At 43.4% G+C, this 19,669-nt stretch overlaps 1 protein-coding gene across 2 annotated transcripts; it reads right to left on the reverse strand.

Annotated features, from left to right (window-relative positions):
• Positions 1-4,623: 4,623 nt before the first annotated feature.
• On the reverse strand, positions 4,624-15,262 carry Wbp11 (WW domain binding protein 11). Of its 2 annotated transcripts, none has more exons than XM_051155496.1 (11): positions 15,167-15,262; positions 14,651-14,682; positions 13,537-13,630; positions 12,474-12,670; positions 11,208-11,341; positions 10,826-11,025; positions 10,168-10,359; positions 7,775-7,876; positions 6,804-7,097; positions 6,126-6,308; positions 4,624-5,130 (listed from the first exon to the last, which is right to left on the reverse strand). In XM_051155496.1, exons 1-11 carry the CDS (start codon positions 15,228-15,230, stop codon positions 4,697-4,699), a joined length of 1,926 nt encoding a protein of 641 aa, XP_051011453.1. In that variant the 5' UTR covers positions 15,231-15,262; the 3' UTR covers positions 4,624-4,696. The 2 variants fall into 2 exon arrangements, with proteins under 2 accessions (XP_051011453.1, XP_051011452.1); XM_051155495.1 differs by having other exon boundaries at positions 10,168-10,362.
• Between the last annotated feature and the right edge of the window lie 4,407 nt (positions 15,263-19,669).

A 19,669-nucleotide genomic window follows, 5' to 3' on the forward strand; every position in this document is an offset into this window, starting at 1 on the left:
TAGTAACTTTCCTGGAATCTAGGGTCCTGTTTTCCTATTAGCTGTAGTGTTGTGTGATGGCACACACAAAGGAAAGGTCACTTGAGTTAACAGGGAATAACACACACGGTCTCTGGAAATGCTATTCTTCCCTTCTTGGCTGTTCCATTATATCCCCAGTAACCACCGTTACCACTACAGGATCCAGAAAAAACATCCCAGAGTGGTTTCACTCCGGGTTCCTTTTTTTTTTCTGGGAGTGAGAGTTGAAGTATTTCTCTTCATTTGCAGTAGCTGGGCCGTTTTCCTTCAGGATTTCATACCCAGTGTTGATTTGGTATCTATGCCATACTTAGTGTCTGGGAGGGGTACGGCTGTGAGTGAGGCCAGTGAGGTTGCCGCTATCCTGAAACCCACTTCTTTTTTTCATAGTTCCCGAAGACAGGAAAAAGGACAAATAAATAATATATTACAAACCAGTATCTGCTTGTATTTTGTTCTCTGCTGTTTGTTGGATACGCGAATTAGTTCCTCGTGATCTTCTTGAAAGATGTACAAAGGTATTTCACACACACACACACACACCTCTGATAAAGAGGTGGGTTGCTCCCTCTGCCACCCAAGGAGAACAGATTACTCCAGTGGCATTATGGGCAGCTAGCTTCAGGAGGTAAACTTTATAATAGCTGCTTGGAGGACCATGTGTTAGTATTCGCTACTTACACTGAAAAATGCCATCTCCTACAAGGGCCAAGGGTTTGCCCTTGTGACTTCAAGTATAGGGAAGCGCGAGCAAGTAACATGTGGACCAAAACTCATCCTGTTGGGCACTGATGACAGGAACACATGTGACCACCCTGGGAGGCTTGGTGAACCAGTAAGTTTAACTGCGGTTCCTTATAAGGGCATAAGGCAATACTGGTGGCCTTGCCATTGAAGGAAAAAAATAGCAGCTGTTTGTAGATCCTAGGGAGGGACCTAGTGAGCCCCTCCCTCAGTGACCATAATCTTGGAGTGAACTGTGGGGCCTTTAGCCCACCCAGGCTGAAATGAGGAGGTCCTGACTTGTGCCCCGTACCTGAAGGTTATCGCAGGTGCTGAGTTGACAAGGGGGTCCTTTGTTGGGCCTGGAGGACCCCTCTCAGCAGCCAAGTGTGGTTTACAACCTGAATTCCAGTGCTTGCCCACGGAGACTGACTCAGAACAGTAAAACTCACTTTTTAGAAGCGAACAGAGTGATAGCACTTGGAGTCAACATGTATGCAGTCACCCCTTTGTACCCATGAGTCCCACACTTAGAGACTCAAACATACCCAGTCTTCAAGTGCTGGTTTTGACAACTGAGTCTAATTTATTAAAGATATGAGGAATCTGAGATTACCAATATCACAAAGATATGAGGACAAATGTGACAAGGCTTAGCCCATCTGACATTTTCTCATGATTCTTAACAGTCTATGTAGGCCTGGTACGGGAAGAGCAAGATAAGCGAGATGCATGAAAGCAGCCTCCATTTCCACCCAACGTTCGGTATCATTGCCTCAGAAATACTTAGGATCCTTTCAAATGCTTCTGCCCTTCACCATGTCTGATGAAACAACTCTGCAGAATCAGTTCAGCCTGTGGTCCTATCAAGTTCCTGAGGTTAACTTAAAGGACCAGTTTTCAAGCATGAGACCATACACGGACAGTCTAGGCATTTTGGGTATGGCCTGAAGTCAGCCTTTGATACATCTACAGTGCTTGGTTCTATTTGTAGACACACTTTCCTACAGAGAAAAAGCTGTTTAGTGGGGGGAAGGGTGCAGTAGGTTGGGATTTGTTTCCCCACAGAGCCAGTTTTGACTTCGGATCCCAGAGAACTGGTCTGTTCAGTTTTGCGTTTCTGGAATGAAAGGGTTTGGCCTATGCCATACTTGGCACTGACTGGCATGCCAAATGTGAACTCCACAAAGTCAGTAGTGGCAAGGCCAAATGCTTTGATGGATAAATACTTAAGCTTGATAGAATCGGACTTAGGTTCTGTCCTAATTCTCTATTACTGAAACACCGTGACCAAGGCAACTTAAGAAAAAAAAAAAGCATATAACTGAGGCCTCGCTTACAGCTTCAGAGGGTGAGTCCATGGCCTCATAGGCAGGCATGGTGATGGTTCAGGAGCTGAGCGCTTCTATCTGATCCACAAACAAGGCAGAAAGGCTGGGCCTGGCATGGGCTTTTGAGGTTTCAAACTGCACAGTGACACACTTAATCCTTCCTAGAAATATTCTTTGCCAACCAGAGACCAAGCATTTAAATACTTGAGCCTAAGGGGGCCATTGGCACTCAAACCACCAAAGGTTCAGAATGTTCCATAGTCACCTGGGTTGGAAATACTATTTCAAGCTCATTTCAAAACTATTAAGTGGGTTTTTGTTTTCTGTGGCTTGAAGGGAGGCAGGAAGGATGGAAGGAAGCGCAAGAGACCAAGGAAGCTGAGGGAACTGAGAAGACTTACAAGGCCCCTGTACATAATTGGGGTAGATGGGGAAGCTTGGTGAGGTAGCCTCCTGCGCTTTTAATGGCTTGCAAACTTAACACAAGCTGGTGCCATCTGGGAAGAGGAACCTCAATTGAGAAAAATGTCTTCATCAGATTGGCCTGTAGGGGGTGTTATCTTGATTAATGGTTGATATGGAAGGGCCCAACCCATTGTGAACAGTGATAACCCCTATCAGGTCCTGGGAGGTATATGGAAAGTAGCTGAAAGCCACTAAGCAGCACTCTTCCATGGCGTCTGCTTCGGTTTCTGTCCCATTTCCTGCTTTGAGTTCCTGTTCTACCCGTCTCTTTACCATGGACTATGAGCTGCTTTTGGCCACAGTGTTTACCACAGCAACAGAAAGCAACCTAGAACACCCTCATCATGCTTGTGAGGAACCTCGATACACTCACTGGGTCACCAGGCTCAAGTGGGTAGAGCCCTTCCTTTGGTCTGCTGTTTCTCTCTGGGTTGAGGAGAAATTTCACATCTCAGAGGCAAGGTGAATGAGGGCTCTACATGTCCCATGTAGAAAGATGTTCAAAGACCCGATGTGGTGGTGTGAGCCTGTATCTCCATCTAGTCCACATGCCCAAGGGAAAGTCTGGATCTGCAGTGGTGACGTAAGCAGGGTTGTGAAACCACAATACTCATTACGATTGGGACAAGACACCAAATCAGAATCGCTGGCCTTCCCCCTCCTTTCCTGTAGATGGAATTGACATATGCCGTGTTAGGCTTTATGACGATTTTCAAATAAAACTAGCAATGCATTTGGAAATGTCACTAGTGAAAAGCTTCCTAGGCAGTAGCAGAAATCTCTCCCAGAAAGAACATAAACTCAATCATGAATAATAATCAGACTCAGACCAAATTCTGGAAAGCAATTCTGTTTATGCAGAAGTGTACCCACCATGCCAACTGGATAATGTAATTGTTTCCTTTGTATTGAAATGATTGAATTCCCTTTTCTTAATCACACTAAAACCCCAAAGCAGTAAATGGACTAGTGCTTTGTCAGGCTTTGAGCCCCGACACACAGACCCTCAGTTGCCTTTGTTACCGTGGTACAAACCGATGACCGGGGCAACTTATGGAACAGTGTATTTGGGCTAACGGTTACAGGAGAGTCCATGGTGGTTGGAAACATGTGGCAGCAGGGCAGCAAGCTGAGAGCTCACAGCTCTAAACCAAGCACAAAACGAAGAGCAAGTGGAAAAGGGGAGTCTTTTTAAACTCTCAAACCCTTCCTCCAACAAAGCCAGACCCCAGCCTGCTCATACAGCGCCAACTGTGGGGGGGGGGGTGGGGGGGGAAACGGGACAACATGTTCAAGTACATAGACCTCAGGCGTTCCCACTCACAAGTACAAGCCGGGCTCTGAGCGAGCATTTTTTGGAGCTTCATCCAAGCAGTCAGGACACAATGCTCATACCTCTCAATTTCTGGGAAGCCAATATAATCCAGAAGGAATTCTTTCTCTTTATCCCTTTACATGTCAAAGTTGCCTCTTACATTTCTAATAAAACCTATTCTCATCCTGCATGAGAAATGGCAGTTCCTGAGAACCAACGCTATGAATGTGCTTCTGCCCATAAGCCAGGAAATATTCACACATTACCACAAACACAGAAGGTATCGTGGTATGGAACATTTTATTTCTCCATGAAACACCCAAAGAGTTCAGCTCGTGGGAAATAACTTTAATCTGAGAAGTGTATATTTTCTTCCCACCTATCTTGCTTTGAATTAGGAAATGACATTGTAATCCATTTCACTACAAGTAAAATATTACAAAAATATTTACAGGAAAATATTAAAAATAACTCAAACACAAAAATCAAGATGAAATATGAACCTTTCCCCCCGCAGAAATCTCGACTCCAGTGCCCACAGCACCCGAGTCAAAACAAGTAACTAAGACTTCTCTGATACAGTTTCCAAAACGCAGAGAGGAAGAAAGGGGACAAGATGGCGGCGGCAGAGGGAGCGGGTGTCAGCAGCAGTGCTTCACATGGCGGTCTATTGTACACAAACACCCGCAGCAGGGAATCTCAGCAAGGCAAACGTTAGGAGGGTCCTGGAACTGGACTCAGAAAACATCTGACAGTGGATGTTGCTCTTCCTAAGTTTAAACAGAGCCTCTTGTTCCACACACCAGTGCTCTGAACAGAAGCCTGTCCCGGCACGAGACCGTCACAGTAGCCCTTCCATCTCTTTCATAAACGCTTCATAAACATCGTCCTTAGTTTGTACTGAGACAGGAACAGAAGGACCAGATCTGGGGGCTGCTTTGGCAACAGGCACAGCAGAGTCATCCTCTGACCTTCTTTGGGGAACAGCGGTAGCCCCCTTATTCTCCCGGCGCACTCTCAATGCAGTGGGCACAAACCGTGTGACCTCGGCCTTGGGATTGGTGATCTGGGGCTTGGCACTGATGGTTGCTGTGGCTTTCTTCTCGATGGTAGCTGCACTTGCATCATCCGCCTTCGGTCGCTGAATGAGGCTGGGTGGGGCACTTAACACCCCTGGGTTGGGCAAGGGAGCTGGTGGGAACAGGCCAGGTGGGGCAGGTCCCAGAGGAGGCACCAAGGGTGGGCGCATCATGCCAGGACGAGGAGGAGGGATACCTAAATGAAGAGGCAGAAAAATGAGTTACAGTAACTTATGACATTTAACTACCACGAAGGCTCTTTAAACATAGGCTGATACTGCTCTTTAAGCAAAGTTATTTACAGGAATTAAAATGAACTCATACAACCTGCTATGTGAAAGTCAGGAATATGTTCTGATAGAAACATGATACTGCAAGTAACATTCACCTTTAGGCTGTATTACTGTACTCACAACAAGTTTCCTTCCTTCAAATACTGTCCTACTTGAAACACAGAACATTAAGCTGACAAGAGCAACTGGTTTCAGACGTGATTTTCAACCTGGCCGCTCCAGGATGCTACTCTGGCCACCTAGTGTGGCAGTGTGAAGGCCAAGGGTGGGGACGGCCCCCAAGCACTAGTTATTTAGCTTCTAAGACTCTTACACAGTGGACAGGGAAGTCTTAGTTCTGCTCATTCACTAGAAATGGACCCAGAGACTATGATCTGTCCTAGTAGAGTTTACAAACTTCTGACAGCTGTGACATATACATACTCCACATCAGATTTTTAGTTTCCCCAAAAGCCACTTCAGAATGATTGCTGATTACCTTAAACTCAGTTATTCTACATACCACCAAAACAAAGAAAAAGCCTCAGGTGTCGTTTTAGAAAGAAATCTTCAGGTTAAAACAGAACATTCAGTGTGGTAAACCAAAACCTGGCCACCCAAAAGCCACGATGAAATCTGCAGGTCTAACTTGGAACCTCTCTTGTGGTCTAAACTTGAAGTCAGTAATTTTGTAGACTCCAGGGCACAACTGTACCTACACCCAGCAAAACTCTCAGACAGAGAATCTTCCCAGTGTTCACTGGCTTGCTGAAGCCCCAAGTAACGACTGGAAAAAAAAATGTAAATGTCCACTGAAGAACACACTTCCATGGAGACCCACTGAGATTCCCTCAGCTGACAGCGCACCTTAGAGCACAACCGCCAGGCCTAGCTTCTGCTAAGGAACTGAAAGCTTTACCTGGAGGTGCAGGAGGAGGTAGCCTTGGTGGGGGTCCTCGAGGAGGGGGACCTGGGGGCAGACCTGGAGGTGGACCTGGGGGAGGGCCAGGAGGTCGGCCTGGTGGTGGTCCTGGAGGCAAAAGTCGTGGTAAAGGCCCTCGGATTCCTGGCATTCCAGGTGGTCTCAGGAATGGAGGAGCCCCTGAAAGGAGAAAAAAATGTCAAACAAACAATTATAGTATAAAAGAAACTCACATAATCATTTTATTCAGAAGTTAGGTCACTTTAAAAATACAATGAAAAGCACAGAAATAAAGTTCATTCAACAATATTTGAGCACTACAGAAAGTGCATCTGATTTGCTATAGATCATTCTATCACGGCCCAGCTCTAATGCATGAGATGGTATTAACTGATATCAGTGCAGAGCTGGGCAACTCTGTCACACAATTATGTTCAAGCAATCCAGCTTACATAATGAGAAATAAAGACAAAACGAGGCGACTGTCAGAACACTGAGCTACCACAGTGCTCACAGAACAGAACCTTTCCTTCACCCTGGAAGAATCGTTGATGCTTAGAAATAACATCAGGAGGCACCAGGATTCATCAGTGCTGATGCCACACGCTAGTCTGGGGAATGTTCACTGTGGCTTCACTGCAACAAAACGCTTACTTCCCACTCTAGGTGGCATACCTGGAGGTGGCCCTGGAGGAAGGCCTGTAGGCGGTCCAGGAGGCCGTAAGGGTGGGGCAGGCGGTGGCCCAAGAGGCGGCGGTCCTGGCATGGGAGGTGCTTGTATCTGAGAAGGAGGAACAGACTGTGGAGGAGCCTGCTGCTGTGAAGAGGCAGCAGATGCGCCATCGGGGTGAGAATCCTCTTTATGCTGCTTTTGCGACTGCTTCTCTGCTTCAGAGTCATCAGAGTCATCTTCCTCCTCCTCCTCTGAAAATTCCTCCACTTCTCGTCCTTCCTCAGGGATTTCCTGACCTGAAAAAGAATTGTGAAGTAGGTGACTTGCGTTTTACAGCTTGGAGAACAGAGAATACACTGTAGTGTGGAGGTGCACGCTTTTAATCCCAGCATTGGGAACGCAGGAGCAGGCTGCTCTCTGACTTCAGGCCTACACAGTGAGCTCCAGGATGGCCAGGGCTACAGACAGATCCTGTCTCCCCAAACCAAATAAATACATGAAAATAAGAAAATGTATTCTTAAAAGCCAACAATCTGTTGGTTGTTGAAAAAAGACTAAGAAGTCTTTTTCCTAACTAAATACACAACAATCAAGTAGTTCTCTGTTCGCCTGTAACTAGTACACCGTGTAATGAGCCCGGGCTGTGAGAACAACAGACCTGGAATTAAATGATGTTCAGGGCAGGCAAGATGGGTTGGCAAAGAGCCTGACAACCAGAGCTCAACTCACAGGACCCATCGGTAGCAGCAGAAAACTAGACTCCTAACAAGCTGTCCTCCACACACCCGCCCCGCACTAGTCGTTTCAACAGCTTACTACTAGCTGTGAAACTCTGGCTACCAAATAGCTCCGCATCTTAAGTGTTGTAGACTACAGATTCCTGGCGTCCTGGAGCTGCTGACTAGGAATGGAAGAATGTGTGCTAAGCAAGTGGCACAGGGAAATGCTAGAATCATTCCACCTGGATTCTCACCTGCCATTCGAAGCATCATGGCTTGAAGAGGCGTCAGCTCCTTCATGTTCTTCTTCTTCTTCCTCGATTTTCCAGGCATATCAGCGAATCGGACACTCAGACCTACACAGTTGAGGAAGGAAAGAAATGGGCAGAGTCATCAAAATTCTGTAAAAATGTTCACTAAAAGCAGATGCTATAAATACCATATATGACCATAATTCATTACATGACAGACAAGTACAGAGAGACATACTAAAGCTAACCAATGTTGTGCTAATTGGTGACTATATAGTACTGTGATTTAAGACTCACAAATTTTGAAAATGTTAAAATACTTAAAAACATATAAATTGAATTAGATAATACAATTTTAAGCCCAAGACATAAAAGATGAAAGAGTAAAGATGTCTTAAAGCAATGGTTTTCCTTAGCAATCCAGCCAAATATTATGTCATAGGAAAGACTAAACCTGTTCATGAAGTCAGTGTTACCACTAAACCATGTCTAACCTATTAACCAACAAAACTATAAAAAAAAAAACTGAGTCCAACAGCGCTGTGAAAGGGAAATGCATCATAAGCATGCACAGTGTACCAAAAGTATAAGACAGAGTAGCACCAGAAATTAGTAATGTAATTATGACAGAAGGATACCTAAAAGATGGGGAAAATCTTAGTAATATCCAACAGGTGCTTAGAGATTATGACCATACCCCAACACCACTACCTCCACCACAAACATCTCTTAGTAACCTAGAAATCAAATTACCCTGACAGAGATGTCCAATTGAACACTGTCGGACACTATACTTCTTCTGACTTGGTGTCAGAGGTCCTAGGAAACACTTAAGGGACTATGTGGGCCAAGCTTTAGCTTATCTTGCAGTTTTAGGGCCCAGAAAAGTGGCTCGAATATGGTAAAAACAGTTAAGTATTAGGTGAAGAAAGACTATGTAGTCTTACAGGGAAACAGCCCGTGGAACGAATCCTCTCCTTTCTAAGACCAGCTCCTCCTTAAGAGCTCTTCTATAATTTCACATTGTCAGGCTTGCTCTATCACTAATTTGTGATACATTTTTGAAAGCCCTATCAATTGTAATCATGATTAAGAAACACTAGGAAAGGACTAGAGATGGCTCAATGGTTAAGAGCACTTGTGCAATCCCAGGGGGCCTGGAAAATCCAGCTCCCAGAGATCTGATGTCATTTTCTGGCCTCCCGGAGCACTCTGATATGCTTACCTGCACACCCACGTACAGACAGACTGACAGACACACAATTTTAAAAAAACAACAAAAACTCCCCACTAGGATAAGCATTTGGTAATTTTATAAATACAACATAGCATGTAGATAGCACATCGGAGATCACAGCAACAGTCCCCGAAAGAGCTACTGGGGTTTGACAGGTCAGCATGCGCTTGCACTGCTTAGTACCTAAAACACAAGGCTTAACATTTTCTTGACAAAACAGAACACTCTGTTTGCATTATACTGGGGACACAGTGCATAGGATGTATTTAGCCTCCACCAAGTCTTAGGTTTTCTCCTTAGTACCACACACACACATACACAATCTTTCTGAAAGGTGCTTCATAGCTGATACACGAATGGCTTGCTTACACGCAGTCTAAGTTTGCTCAACAGCACCAAGGCTAGCAAGCATTTTTTAAAAGGAAAAAAAAAAAGGTGCATGATTCTAAACTACAAATATACCTGAATTACAATTATGACTGGCTGGTATGATACCATGAACATAGAGAATCCCAAAGGCTGCCAGTGTAGACCTTGAAACACGCTTACTTAAGAACATGCTATTGACCTGCCTTCCCGCTGCATGTTCATGGCAGTAGATGCTCGCAACTGCACGGTGCTAAATACTATTTTTGCTTCAAATTGGAACTTCTTGTATATACTTAAAAAAAAAAAAAAATTTACATGTACTATTTCCCCACAAACATCTGGAAAAATAATGTGTAAAAACCTTTCAAATGATTGAGACAAAATAGTCAGTAGGTGACTTACATTTGTAACTCCAGAACTTGGGTGAAACAGGTGGAGGTTTGTCACAAGTTGGAGACCACCCTAAATAACAGTGACATCTGCCTCAAAAGCAAACGCAAACAAACTGGGACTAAAAGCTGTTTCAGGAGGTAACGGCACTTGCCACCAAACCTCACTACCCAGGCTGAATTCCCAGGACACACAGTAGATTCAGAGAATCAACCGTGACCTGCACATATATGCTCTAGCATGCATGTCCACGCACACTCATACACGCACAAAATAAATGTAGTAATAATGATGATGATAAAACCATGTAATGCCAACTCATGAAAAAGGAGCTTGCCATGACTGCATTCGGGCTTAGCTGTGGGCTCATCTGCACCATGACACACTAACCCGCACACACCTGACTTCTTCTCCTCAGGGTTGTCTCGCTCACTGTCGTCACGGTGCCCAAACTCATCCCCCTCACTGTCTGCATCAGATCTGTCAGTGTCACTCTCCTCAGTGCTGTCTTCATGCTTCTCCTGGTCCATGTCCTCAGGATAGCCATCGTCTTCACTGGTGCTGGACACGTCATCGTCATGACCCCGCTGAGCTGATGACAGAAAGAGAACAAGGATGGCTGGTCCTTCCAGTACCCAAAAATACAAGCACAGGCTATTTCTAACTCAATATAACTTATAAAAGTATTCTGTGGGCGATGCTGGCTGTATGTACTAGGATGATAATTTCATTGGGTGGCAGCTTTAAACACTTTTGTTTTCTTGTAAGAAGTCCAAACATTGTGTCAGACAATTACATGTAAAGACAAGTGCACAAGCAGTGATTCTAGTCAGCTGATGATAAACCTGGAAGAGCTAGTTATGTCTTAGGGGAGTCGTAGTGACAGCTCTCTATGAGCAAGGTGCTTTCCTCAGGCCGATCTGATGCACTATCGATGGGGACACTCAAGAGGAAGTACACTTATCTCTTATGCTCTTGGTGTGGTGAACATGTTAAATATGACCAACACAGAGACAACACTGAGGAGGACATGAGTGAAAATCCTTGCCCCTTCATACCAAGTTCTGGACTATACAACATGTCTTCATCTCGCCTCCGAGGGGGAAGATCTAGAGCAAAGCCCACTTTTCGGCCATACATCTGCAGAACTTGAGGAGGTGGTGGGCCAGGTGGAGGGCCAGGTGGTTTTCTGCCAGGGGGCAAACGTGGAACACCATGTCCGAGGAGAGGAAGGATAGAAACTGCTCGAGTTGGAGGCCTGTAAAGGGAACCTGATGCTGTTATGTGTCCTACAGCGGCAGTAAGAACACTTAATTCCCCTTACACCACTGTCGCTGCAGCTCTCAGGATGCTACATGTAATCACACCACAGTACTTGATGCTTCTCACTGTACTAGCAGTGCCCTTCAGCCCAGCGCCGCCGTCATAAATCATCCTTACCCATATGCCGAGGTTTTCTTAAGGATGGAGGGTGGCTGGGCACCAGGAAGTGGAATGTCCTGGATCAAGATGTTGGAAGGAGCGTGCGGCATGTCTGGCAAGGGGATGCTCTCTACTTCTACATGCTGAGCGTTCTGAAACACAGAAACCCAGCTATATGGCACTGATTCAAACTCAACCCCAAGAACTGTAATCCTCTGAACTTGTTTTTTAACTGACACTAAGATCATGAAAAGTGGCTGAAAACCTCAAGCCAACATTTCCAAATTAAAAGAAATCTATCTTTTTCTTCTTAAAGAACACAAATACGCTGGGCGTGGTGGCGCACGCCTTTAATCCCAGCACTCGGGAGGCAGAGGCAGGCGGATCGCTGTGAGTTCAAGGCCAGCCTGGTCTACAAAGTGAGTCCAGGATGGCCAGGGCTACACAGAGAAACCCTGTCTCGAAAAAACAAAACAAACAAACAAAAAAAAAAAGAACACAAATACAGTTTATCCTATAATCAGCTGATTCTTTCTATGATTCGAAACAGTTGCAATTTTAAAGAAATCCAACTGTTCTCAGGAGTAGGAGGGCTATTCTAAGATCCTGGATGGTAATACACAAACTACATATTCTCTAAAATGCATCCTCCTTTCCTGGAATTCTGTCCTGTGTCGTTGGAAACACACCATCTACTTTACAACAACCGTTCTATTTGAGTTTTTTACTTTCTGCCACGGTAAAGGGAAACTGACTATAAAAGCTCATCCAAGTGGACATACCCACGCCTTCCTTCTCAATCAACTCCTCACACCTTGCAAGGCAGTCAGTGTTAACAGATCAGGTTTTGCCTGTTTTGGAAGTGTATAGCCATGGAACAGTAACCATGAAAGACACAACACTGGTCCAAGCCTCATGCATGCTCTTTAACAGACAGTCTCCAATGCCAGGCAAGAGTTAAAGGCATGCACCAGCATGCCTGGCTCACACGCTTCCTAATTTTTATCATGTGCTGTTTCTGTTGTCAAAACATTATTCTAAAAACAAAAAAAATTCTGAGTAGTATTTTCTCATAAAGATACATTAATCTAATTATCTGTGGTCCTGGTAAGGGATACCTGGGCTGTTTTACTCCAAGTACCAAGGACTAAATCTGCTAGAGTATGTGGTGCACACTTAATTTTAAAAGCAACTGCAAAGAAGAGGTTTAGAATACTCAATCCCCACTAACTTTAAGAGCGAACTGTACTACACTACATCCTGGCGCCCCCAGAGCAGCTTTACCTTGACGGCATCAAAGTACTGGCTCAGTTGAGCGCGCTTCTGCTCATACTCTACTTCCAGCTTTCGCAATTCTTTGTAAATATCTGGATTTTCTTTTTCATAAAGTCGTAGAATTCGTTCAAAAGTTTCCCGCAGCTTTTTACGCTTGTCTTTTAGTACTTTCTCATTTAACTGTGGCTGTTGCACTGGGTTAAACTCTGGGAAAAAAGCAGATTATAGACCTGTAAGTGAAGAGCTACCTCATCAACAAAAACTTCCCTCATAAGTAGACCCAAATACACCATTTCATTTTTGAGTCTTAAGGTGGCTGGACTCCCAACCCTGCCCAATTGTAGCCCCCAGAGCCTTTGCAGAACCAACCCACAAACTAGTGCTCCATCCCCTGAGAGCTGCACCCAAGTCCCACTGTCATGCTGACCTATTATGGCTGTATCTCCCAGCCTCCACTAACTGCACATACCCCTTTCACTCTCCACCATAGGCTATTCACAGATAGTTCTCAGATTTCTGGGTTTTCTTCTGGAGCCAGCTTTATTTTAGAGGCATCTTGATTATGAAAGCCAGGATATACTTTTCTATTTTAATTAGTTTGGAACTAGGGCCCTGGTGATTAGGGTTCTTTCTCCTTTTTCTTGAAGCACTAGCTGAAATAAATTCTTCCCCAATCTTCCTATTAACTTGATTTATTCAAATCTAGAAGATATATATTGATATAGTATTCCTAGTAACTAAGAATTCTTGAATGCCTGCCTTTTCTCATTCCACTTATAACTGTAAAGGGGAAAAATATAGTTAAATCTGAGCAGTTAATAAGTGTGCTGACCAGACTAGGTTTTTGTTATCTAATAACAGTAATTAGCTCCAACTACATGATGGTGCCCCTCTGCTAGAATATGGGATCTCCAGCCTGCAATAGATCTATCTCTTGACTTCGTTTCCATAGCATTAAAACAAAACACAGGGGCTCTAATGGTAGCAGCTGTGGTGTTTTCTTAAGCCTGTGCTGCTTGCTTTTGTGCACAACAGACGATTACAGCTGTCAAGTCCTTCCACATGCTCTTACCCATTTCATCCAGTTTCTCCATGTCCCGGATAATCTGTTTGGGATCTTTCATCTTTAGCACCGCAGCTCGTACCATCATGCGCTGTTTTTTGTTCTTAGAAAGCAAAAGAGAAGACTACTGAGAAGCTGGGCGCTCAGGACATTTTTACTTCAATTTGCCTCAAGAGTCTAAGAATAATTTCAAATTTTCCCTTTGTTTCAGAAACAGCTATGAGATTTCTAATTCTCAACAATGTTTAGACTTTAGTAAAAAATGATGTGCTTTTTTAAGAGATGTATTTTTTCAACCCAGTTAGATTGTTAGCAACTATTCAAAAGAAAAACTTGCTTAAAAACAAAACAGAAAATTCCAAGGGCTGCACTTAAATTTAAAAATACTATGCTGGATATGGAAAAAATTTGAAAGGTTTAAAACTAAACAATAAAACAAAAACATACCAACAGATTACCAAAAGCCTCTCTAAAGAATGATGCCAAATGCTCACTCCTTTAAGTACTCTGCCAAAACTCACACAAAGATACCTGGCAACACATTTATTGGCATTCACTCAGTAGCTTTTAACAAAGCAGTTACATTTTGATAAGTAGTAAAAACAATTACTTTCTCAAGATAAGGATGCTCTTGACTCCAATCTCTACATCCCAATTACAGGCATGTGTACCACATTCAGCATTAGAATTATTTCCAAAAGCCATTTTTAAAACATAGTTTTATTTATGAGTGTGTGTGGCTGTGTGACTGTATGGGCATGTGTAGATGGGTTCTCGTGTAGATCAGAAGAGGGTGCTGGATTCCTGGGAGAAAGTGAGTTACAGATGGTTGTGAGTCACCCAACTTGGATGCAAACCCTGATCCTCTGCAAGAGCAGTATGTGCTGCTAACCGCAGGAGCACCACTTCAGCGCCCAAAGCACTTCTTAGCTTCCGAGGAAAGAGAATCAAATAAACCAATGTCATACAAGACATCATGAACCAAATCTCCACGTAATGTCAGTTTTTAAGCATGTCAATTTGCTGGCTTTCTTTAGCTGCATAATGCATCTTTCCTAGCATATAATTTGAAATGTTATTTTGAAATCCACAAAGTTCACACAGAATGCTTCTCAAGTCATACCTTTTTCAATTCTCTTTTCCGGGCTTCCTTTCCTAAGGAGAGACGAAGAGATGATCTAACTTAAATCTTTAATATTAACATTACTATAAGACAATATACATGATTCTTTCTTCTGCAGCATTTCTATGCAGCGCATGGCTATGTAACAGCATTGGTAGCTCTGACCCACTCTACACTGTACATTTCTAACCCTCACAATCCAAAATGTCAAAATGTTCTGCTTTCACAGAAATAACTGAATCATAAGGAGAAAAAGATGTTCTCAAATACCATTCAAACACTTAGAAGCTCATTTTTAAAAAAAGACTTAAGCCAATTAAGTTTGAGAAAAGAAACATGTTTTTAATTGATTTATATTCTCAACATTTTAACTATGTGAATTAATTTTAATAATAGAATTCTACATGACTTTACACAACTCAGTCCTACCACTGCTGAACTTGCTTAAGGCACGATGAAATACTCTTTGCAGTTCTTAACTCTTCTCCCTCACCACCCCACACTGGTGGCACTTACGCGCTTGGTCTGTGGGGTTCATAAACTTCCCACTCTTGGTGGACGATGTTGATCTCCGTCCCATGTTGACAGCTGATGTGATTTACTTCATCAAATTAAAAAAACAAAAGAAGCTGGAATAAAAAAAAAAACAAAAAACAAAAAAACCCCTCAGTTTTTCTGTATGTGTAAATGTCTTAAGAATTTCCAATAATTTCTGGAAAGAAATCTCTCTTTGGCTATAAATTTTATAAGAACTTGCTTTTTATTTTTGAATGAGTCACCCAAGAAATATGTCATTACCTTTCTTGACCACAAAAAAGTCAGCATCTCTATTAGTCAAGGCAATGAGAGTATCAGTAAATACTCATCAATTTAACACTTTCCTAAGGATTATATAGCATTGTCAACTGAAAAAAATCAACTAGTAGTTTGCACTTACAATGCCATCCTTTGGGATATGGACTGAGCCTTATGAGACTATCAAAACAAAACAAAACCCATTTAGAGAATGTGCTAAAAACGATACAAATCAAGTCATTAGTCCTCCCTTTACACATGAGGTGAAATAAAACAGGAGTGGGGATAATGGATCTGGGTTCAAAGACAACTATATGCTCTTTACTTTTCTCCTTGGCATGTGTTCTGTTCATTCAACACCCCAGAGATGGCTAAAAGTAATTACTTCAAACATAATTAACTTAGATTTAATATCAAGTCAAATATGATTCATGACTCTCAAGTAAAATAAAAAAAAAAAATGAAGTATTAGGAGAACTCCCAAACTAATATTAAGATACATATTTTTCTTACTAGTAATATGACTCGTGGTTTATAGATTTTAAGGCAAGGCTTTTATTAGCACCACTTCTTTCGTTTCTATTTCAAATGAATGAAAATTAACTTTGAAAATTTAACCTTTCCAATAATAAATACGTAACAAATGTTCACTGTGAAAGTGTGTGACATTTGGTTCAAGGTTACCTCTCTTATTGCTCCCCTTTCTGCATTAAATAAATCTTTAAAGGTTGGCAGAGGGAAGATCACGAGGTCAACTTAATAAACCCTTTGTAGGTTATTTTAGTTAACGATTCTTTCATCAAGTGTTCAACTGCTGGGCTACTTGCTATTTCCCAGCTGGTTCTTAACTGTTCAGTGGCGACTGTTTCATTATCAGAAAACAGAAGGGACAGCAGTTTGGGAGGATTATATATACACACACATACAGAAACTAGAAAAAGGCATGGATACAAGCTTTTATATGTTTAATTGTATCTTTAGGTTTTTTCCCTTTCTAAGTAGCCTTAGGCTCACGTTTGGACCGAGCCCCCTCCCCGCGCCCTTTCCACAACTAAAAACACATCAGCTACGTGCCACTGAGTTTTTTGTTTTGTTTTTTTTTAACGTGACCATACTGCCTTCGTCTACAAATGCGACTCTCCTAAAAACCAGAAGCAGTCGGGAGGGAACAGGTCGAAATCCGTGGGAACCCAGACAGCACAAGCGCAACCCGATCGGTCCCAGTCCACCGAAGGAGGCCCAACCGCAACCGCCGAAACCATAGCGACGGTTGATACCGACTCGAGCTGCATAGACCTCGACCTATGGCCTCCGGCCACCGCGCTCAGGAAGCGGGCCTACCCCACCGGGCGGACTCTGCTGAGGACCCTTCGGACGCTGCGCCACGCCGGGCCCCGGAGTCCTCAGACCCGCGGCTCCCGCGACCCCGGCCCAGCGGAGGAAGCGCGGCCCCTGGGCCCGGTGTTTGAGGCACCTGCGCAGGCCCCGGGGAAGATCGCGGGAAACGGAGCACTTAGACCGCGCACACTCACGTGACTGCGGGTCTCCCAGGACGGCGAGGACGGCGAGCAGGCGGTCCCAGCGTACTTTCTACCAAGAGGCCTTCACCTCTGCCTCTCGGTCAACCACTCAGCCACCGCCATCTTGAAACCTCGCGCCCCTCCGCCATCCTGACGTCACTTCCTGTACCCGCGGCCGGTGCGCTCACCGCGTTGCCGGGTCCAGGGAAGCATAGAGAGGCAGCAACAACGTCAGGGCCAGAGTTGCTTCCGCTCTATTCCAATATCCGATTGGATAATTGTCCGGCTAAGAGCCCGCCTCATTCCGAAGCATTGTAGATTGACACTGATATAGCCCAATAAGAACAAAAATCAGGAAGCTGCTATTTGATTGGTTAATTTCTTTACCTCGGAATTCTGACGTATTTCCAGAAGCTCCTTCTGTTTAGACGTCAGCTAGAGGTACATCCACACGCCTGACTCGTCTGTTGGTTCGGCCCTGTGTGGATGGTTTAGTTTAGGATGTAAATGGATGCTGCCCTTCTGGTGTGTTTCCATTTGAAAGCAAGTTCTCGAATAACACTGGGCACCAAGTTTAAAGTGCTCACAAACGTCAACCCTTTGGATGCCTGGTGCACCTGGAAATTCCGTAGTGGCTCCTAAACACATAACATGTGGAGAGCTGAACAAGTCTGTGCCTGGGACAGACTTACAAATCTACACGAAAAAGTGCATTTTAAAAGACCCAACAGGATACATCTTTTAGATTTTCCAGAGAAGTTGCTACATAGCTAACTCTCCGTTCCGACTGATCTTTTCAACAGCCCACAACTCCTTTATGATGTCATTACACAGATTCTCAGACTTTGTTCTTCCCTTTCCTTCCCTTCTACACCCCCGTTCCTCAAGATTCCTCCCTGACCCTTTCCCCTTAAAGGTAAGCATTTTAAATGAAATCTTCAAATAGCTCATGCTTGGTTGTTTTTGAACTTAATCTCAGCATCCTTTACAGAAAAAAAGTCTTAAGGGACTTTTTGAGGTATTTCAAAAGTATTGATGGAGGTGTATATAAATGTTTAGAATGTATATACATATTTTCGGTGTGTCTCAAACTGTGTAACGTCAGTCAACAACAGCTTTCTTGTAGTAGAAAAAAAATTACATTTTGAGATAGGATCCCAATAAAGCCCCGACTTGCCTTTTCAATCAGTAGACCAGGCTGGCCTCCATCGCGCCATCCTTCTGCGTCATTGTTTTAATTGATGGGAATACAGCCTTGTGCCATGATGCTTCTCTTATTAAATTCTTGTTTTGAATACTCTTGTGTCAGCAATAGCAAGATATAGTAGTGGAAAACATACAGAGCAGGCAATAAATTTTGAAGGTGCCTGAAATCGTGATATTTTGAAACTAATTTATAAAAGCAGTGATAAAATAGAAAATAATATTTGAGAAAGACATATGGCTAGTTAAAATTTTTCATCTACTTTTAAGAGATTTTTGAGGTATATGGAGTATTTTGTTTCAATGAATTTTTTTTGTGTGTGTGCTTAAAAATAAAACAACTATAAGAAGGGCATTCCCGGCATCGCCACAGTATAATAATCTTCAAAGTAGACTCTTAGAATGGCTCAGTGGGAATTGTTAGACGAAGGATTTTTTTTTTGAAAGCGCTTTATCTACAGAAATTAAGTTGCATCAGTAGGCCTCTGTAGCCTCTGGCTCTTTCTGATTTTGGGTGGTAAATAACACGGGTCTACTAATGCTATGTGTGGCAGAGGGAGCTGCTTCTTGCTGATGGTATTGGAAATAAACACTCCCCCAAACTTTTGATGAATTACTTTACTTTAATCAACAAATTCCTAAAGAACAGTGATTCTTCTCTCCCTCCCCCCCCACTCCCCCCTCTCTCTCTTTTTCCCTCCCTCTTTGAGACAGTGTTTCTCTATGTAACCTTGCCTATCCTGGACTTGATTGATAGACCAGTCTGGCCTCAAACTGACAGAGATCCACCTACTTCTGACCACTCCCTAATTCCCCCCCCCCCCCCCCCCCCCAGTGCTGGGATTACAGGCATGCACCGCTGCTCCCAGGCACTCTAATGTATTCTATGCATGGTTAACTGGGGCTTGTTTCTTGTTTGTTTTAAAAAAATGTTCCAAAGTAATCCACCGTTGAAGTGATGACAGTTGGTCAATATTAATTGCATTATAGAAAGAAGTTTTATGATTTCATCTTTTTCCAAATCCATCCAGACACACTTTAATTAGTAGAAGCTCACAGATCCAGTGCCTCCTTTCATTCTTAAAGAAAGTGATGGTGTTGTCGTGCAGTATTGCCCAGTTTATAGACAATGGTATTTAATCTAGTGGTGATAATAGCGGAACTATTTCTATTTCACTTGAAGGCCACAGGTATGCATCTAGTCAGAAGCTATTAAGTATGTCTCATTAGACCTAAGTGATGTTTGAAACAGGTGATAGGACTGGTCTCTGCATTTAGTGGGAATGTTTGAGGGCACTGACTAGGAACAAGGAAACAGTAGCCTGTACCTGCTGTTCTATGATGCATTTACACCTCAGTGGTTTTGACCGTAGCGTAAGAAAACTCCTAGATAGAGCTTTATCCCTTGAGGGCTAGTACAACTGATTTGGGCAAATTGTTTATCTATGCCCACCTCCGAGGCATATGGAAAAAGGAAAGAAATAAGCATCGCAGTGGAGAG

Source organism: Acomys russatus, chromosome 13 (assembly GCF_903995435.1).
Source record: "Acomys russatus chromosome 13, mAcoRus1.1, whole genome shotgun sequence".
In the NCBI taxonomy this organism is placed as follows: Eukaryota; Metazoa; Chordata; class Mammalia; order Rodentia; family Muridae; genus Acomys; species Acomys russatus.

What these genes read in the sequence shown, in the direction of transcription:
- Wbp11 (XM_051155495.1), bottom strand. Translation starts at nt 15,230, where the DNA reads ATGGGACGGAGATCAACATCGTCCACCAAGAGTGGGAAGTTTATGAAC. An exon ending in CCCTGAGGAGAAGAAGTCAG is followed by an intron (nt 7,877 to 10,167) that starts GTGTGTGCGGGT and finishes TCAACTGTGTAG; the next exon opens with GTCTGAGTGTCCGATTCGCT. An exon ending in TCCTCCAGGGCCACCTCCAG is followed by an intron (nt 6,309 to 6,803) that starts GTATGCCACCTA and finishes TTCTCCTTTCAG; the next exon opens with GGGCTCCTCCATTCCTGAGA.